At 61.2% G+C, this 4810-nt stretch overlaps 1 protein-coding gene across 1 annotated transcript; it reads right to left on the bottom strand.

Moving 5' to 3' along the window:
• Positions 1–247: 247 nt before the first annotated feature.
• NCLIV_000210 (hypothetical protein) lies at positions 248–3595 on the bottom strand (the record flags this gene model as incomplete). The annotated part of the gene is made up of 1 exon (XM_003879509.1): positions 248–3595. The coding sequence occupies one exon, from the start codon at positions 3593–3595 to the stop codon at positions 248–250; it is 3348 nt and encodes a 1115-aa protein (XP_003879558.1).
• Between the last annotated feature and the right edge of the window lie 1215 nt (positions 3596–4810).

The following is a 4810-nucleotide window of genomic DNA, read 5'->3' as shown; positions in this document are numbered from 1 at the left end:
TCGATCCAGCAGTCACAGAAATGTAGCCCCGCGTTTCCCGTCGTTTCGAACAGGCGAGATGCAGAGATCGTTTGCATATGCGGTGGAACTATATGAGACTAGAGACAGCAGATATGGGGCTGTCCAGCTTATGCTCTCGATAGTGGGATTCGAGAGACCACTCGTAATCCGCCTTTCGGCCCCGGAAGCCCGCACCCACAGGACACTGGAATCGTTGACTTGAGACGCCACGTCGAATCCAGCGCGGCTACGCAGTCGCACTCGCAGGCAAGAATAGCTGGTTGGCCACATCGGTGATATCTTCAAGACAAGCTGTGAATTCGTGACCTTCCCGATGGTTTCGCTCTATCCATTCTCTGCTTGGCACGGACTGGGGCAACTTCCAGTCCGCCGTAAGCTTGTACACCTTCACTCCACCTACCTCGAGAATTTCGAACGGTTCTAGGAGATCTTGGAATTCCTCCATGGGAAAGTTTTCCTTCGTCAGTTCTCCTGCTTCCCGCTGCCTCCGCAGCTCCTCTCGCAGCCACAGCGCGCGGAGCCGAGACGGCGGCTTTCTGTACTCGCCGCCGACATCGCCATAGGACGTGAGAAGCGTAAACGCTGAAGACTCCCCCTTTCCCTCTGTGCATGCGGTACCGGCCGCTCGCTCTGTCGGGTACTGAGCCTTCGCGTGCGTCTGCATTTCCTTTCCGGTCGACGTTCTTGTGTACAGCGTGCCCAGCTCTTCAGTCCGAGCGGCGCTTCGCCCCGGAGTCTCCGTCCTGCCTTCGTCCCTGCCGCGCTCTATTTTATGCGCGAGATTCAAGAGCCTACAGGGTCGGAGACCTTGCGTGTCGTTGAGCTGTCTCGTGACGCTACACACAACCCCAGAGGCAGGGTCAGTCTGAAGGGGACCACCTGAGGACATATCGAGCGAAGCTGCCGACCTGTAGCCTATTGGGAACTTCGACGGGGCAGGAAGGGGAACGGCGCCGAATTGCGGCGGCTCTGTGCAGTTCCTCAACGGTGTGGCGGCGTGAGGGTTCACTCGCCAGGGGGAACCCGACAGGCAGGGATGCAGAAAATGGGGACTTACGCCGAAGGACTGGTCGACAGCCGGGGCCGAACGCAGGTGCGCGACGGTACCGTGGGGGCCGGGAGACTCGGCCCGCGAGGCGACGAACGTGCTGTCGGTGGCCAAGGAGACGGGCACCGCTGTCGAAAAAGAATAGATCCCAGACGAGGAACTGTCGGCTGTCCTTGGCAAAACCTTGTAACTATGAAGGCCGCCATGGCCCGGGACACTTGCACACGAGGGTACTCCGAGGGCAGACGTGGGTGAAGCCCTCACGAACGGGAAGGCGGCTTCACTGGCCATGCTTGACACGCGGCGACAACCCGCTTGCTGCAGAGAGAAAGACTGGATTCTAGGGACGCGAACATAGTCTTGCTGTTCCGGTGACACAAAGGGAAGTTGCGACAGTGCTGTGGTGTAAAGCTGCGCCGGCGACGCGCACTGCAGCCGGCAGACGCCCACATCAAGCGATGGGAGCGCGCCGTTCTGCCCAATTGTCGGCGCTCCACAAGGCCCAAAATGCTGACGGCCATCCAGCGACTGGTGCATAAATCCAGGCCTGAGAGAAGTGCGCCGCCTCTCGTCTCTCTCGACATCTTCCGGACGTCTTGATGAAGCAGACCGTGTGCGTGAGCAAGTGGGAAGCGGCGGCGTCTGGGCACGGAGACTCGTTGTCGACTTGGGCCGCGAACTGGGGCTCTGTGGAGCGGCAGACGGAAAGCATAGGAGCCTGTCCCCGAGGCCTCGACTGACGTCAGCGGAGGCGCGTCGCGGCGGCAACGGCGGTAAGCGAGTTGGTCCTGTCGCTGGCGACGGGTGGAGATGAGTTTTGTACCCCTTGTTGTCTTTTCTCTTGCGCACGACAGCACGGGCAAGCTCTTGTGGGTTCTTCGTGCGCCTCTGCGGAACCCGCGGTTCGCCTTCGTCGCTGGAATCCAGGGACTGGTGCTCGCCTGGGCCCCCGCACTCGAAAACAGTTCCACTGGTGAAACCCCGAACGCGCTCTCGAAGAGGCGAGATAGATCTCGCGCGCCTCCCCACCGAACCCGCAGCCGTGTGCGGCCTCTCGAGGGTGGATGCCGTCGTTGCAAGGAACTGCCTATTTGGCGTGAAACTCGAAGATCGCACCCTGGCGGGTCTCTGCGCGCCGTGAGGCTCTACAAGGTAGGGGAGCGTTTCTGTGAAGAAGTCCACAAGTGACGCCGCCCCGCGTTCAAATACAGACGTGACGCCTTTGCCGACAGTCGCCAGGACCCGCTCTGTAGACGTCAACTCCGCTGTGGAGTCCTGGAAGGCATCTTCGTTTCGGGTTTCTGCCCATGTTCCTTGGTCTCGGGATCTGTCTGTGTTGTCGGTTCCCTGAACTGGGGTGGTGTCTTTCTGACAAGGCTTCGCGAGGTCTTCCTCGGTCTCGAGACGCCTCTCACCCTCCTCCGCGGCCTGTTCGGCCTCTGACGGTGCATGCGCCTCCGGCGATGGACCTGCCGTCACTGCGTCTCCCCGCTGGCCGTTCCAAAACGAGATGTTCGCTTCTTGCTCTTGTTGGCTCACGCTATGCGGCTCGGCAGAACCCTCCGACGGCGTCTCGCCTTCGTTCGGAAAGGTTGGAGAGGCGAGGCAAGTCAAGGGCGCGTCTCGCCCCACGCGGACGTTCGAGTCAATTTGACTCGGGGGCAGTGCGTTCTGAGCGTTGCTGGCCCTCACGGGCAGAAGCCTCTGCGTGGGGGACTCCACTGAGGAAGTCGGCGAAGGCAAAGCTGTGTGCGTGTGCCCGGTTTCCTCAGCCGTCGAAGTGAGATCGGGTTCACGGCCGGAAAGTCCCGGCTGAGCGCTCAGGAGACTCTCTGGGGAGCTCGTGGCCGTTTTCCCGGATGAAGGCCGCGCGAGGGAGGAGGCAGGCGCTTCGTCGGCCAGCGAAACAAAACACTCTGCAACGGAAGAGAGCGAATCCGCTGGGCGACAAGGGGAAGCCGCCTCAGCTACTCTCCCGTCCCCCCCGTAAGGACAAACTGCCGGTGGAGGGAAAGGCCCTCGAGGCGACTGCAGAGAGGCCGCGACCGGGCGGCTCCACGCCGCTTTCTGTTCCGTCAGAGAAACGGCGAAGTCGGGCATCGCCTGAGGCGAAAAAGCTCGGCTCGCTGGAGAAGGCGGAGCGTCGCGCGGGTCGACAGCAGCTGCGGAAGCAGGCGAATCCTTGTCGCTTGCTAACGTTTCCTTTGAGAGAGAAACCCGTGGGGCGCCAGCCGTAACCGTGGAAGGAAAAGGAGCCTCGTCTTCGCCGCTTGGAGGGGCTGTCGCTTCCTTCTCAATTTCGCTCGCTCCGCCTTGGGGATCATCGGACACCCCCTCCTCGTGGTGGCGCGTGGCTCTGCGTGTCAACTCACGCTCCTCGACGCTGGACGCAAAGTCCACTCTTGATTCGTTTCGCGCCTCCAGTGAAGACTGGGAAGGACTCCCACCGGGAACCCGGTCAATCCAGCTGCTGTCGGGGATCCTTGAAGAGGCGCTCCTCTCGAAAAGGCGGGAGGGGTGCGACATCGCACTGGTGACTGCGGGGTCTCGTCCTCCGCTCCGTGCCTCAGCAGTTTCCGCCGATTCCGCCTCGCTGGGTACTTGTGCCTCGAGACCGCCTGCTTGGCCTTCATCGGGGGGTGCAAAAATAAGTTCCGAGGGAGAGCGGCCGCTTCGCAGAGTGACGCCGCTCAGTCGCTCGCCACACGAAGGGGCGCATGCAGACTGCTGAGACACTGCAAAACTACAGGGCGACGATTCCCCTCCATCGCTGTCTTCAGACACCGGAGACGCGCCTGACGAACTCTGTTTCTGACAGGATTCCAGAGAGACGCCAGAGCATCGCCTCAAGATTTCTTCCCTTCTCCCACGCGCTTCGATCCCTCGACAGGAGGAAGGCCGGGACGTGTCCTCCCGTCGCAGCTCGGTCACGCCGATGACTGCAGACGGGTGGCGGACAGTCTGCTCAGGAGAACGGTCCTCTGAGGTTCTCAGAGAAGCACGGTGAAACGTTCTGTAGGCAGATTCGGAGTCCTCTTGGGTCTCTGGAGGGAGGGTAGGTTCTCGACCGGCAGTTTCGTCTGTTGAGAGATTCGGCAACCGAGGTACCCTCTGGGTCGGCGAAGCGTGCCCGTCTCCCGGCCTCCTTTCTCCCTCTCGGCGGCGGGGGCTGCAGGGCCGCAGAGATGCCCGCGGGTACCTGCTGTGGAAATAATTTGCACTCTTCTCACAGATCCCTGACTCGTTGTGGGGTGTCTGCGCATGACAACAGGCAGGCGGTTCCGAACTTGCGTCGCAAGACTGCGCGGAACCAGCAGACCCGCCGCAAGCTGGCGAGAGCAAAAGAGGGGATGCAGTGCTGCTGTTGAGGCCGGTACCGGCGTCAGGCGAAGGACACTGGGTACCCTCTGTGGAGGTTGGTCTGAGGGTAGGCGACTGGACAAGAAGGGGAGACGTCGGACGGTCCTGAAAACAATGAGAGAAACACGACGCGGCACATGAGGAAAAACATCGAGTTCGGAGCGTCCGGGACCCAACACAGCCTGTTGATTAGCTGCCGTGGAGCGCAAAGACTCGGGGGGCGAAAGAGGAAGGCTTCTCCTACACGGAAGGACCACCGATAAGCTTTGGTTTGGGAGAAGAGTGTGTACACATGTGCAGAACGAATGCTAGGTTTGCGTGGGGTGCCTCTGTAGGCGTGCAAGCTGCTGGACGGCTAGAGTAACATCCCCTTCGTGCCGC

Source organism: Neospora caninum, chromosome Ia (genome assembly GCF_000208865.1).
Source record: "Neospora caninum Liverpool complete genome, chromosome Ia".
Taxonomy (NCBI): Eukaryota; Apicomplexa; class Conoidasida; order Eucoccidiorida; family Sarcocystidae; genus Neospora; species Neospora caninum.
This window is presented reverse-complemented; position numbering and strand designations above follow the sequence as displayed.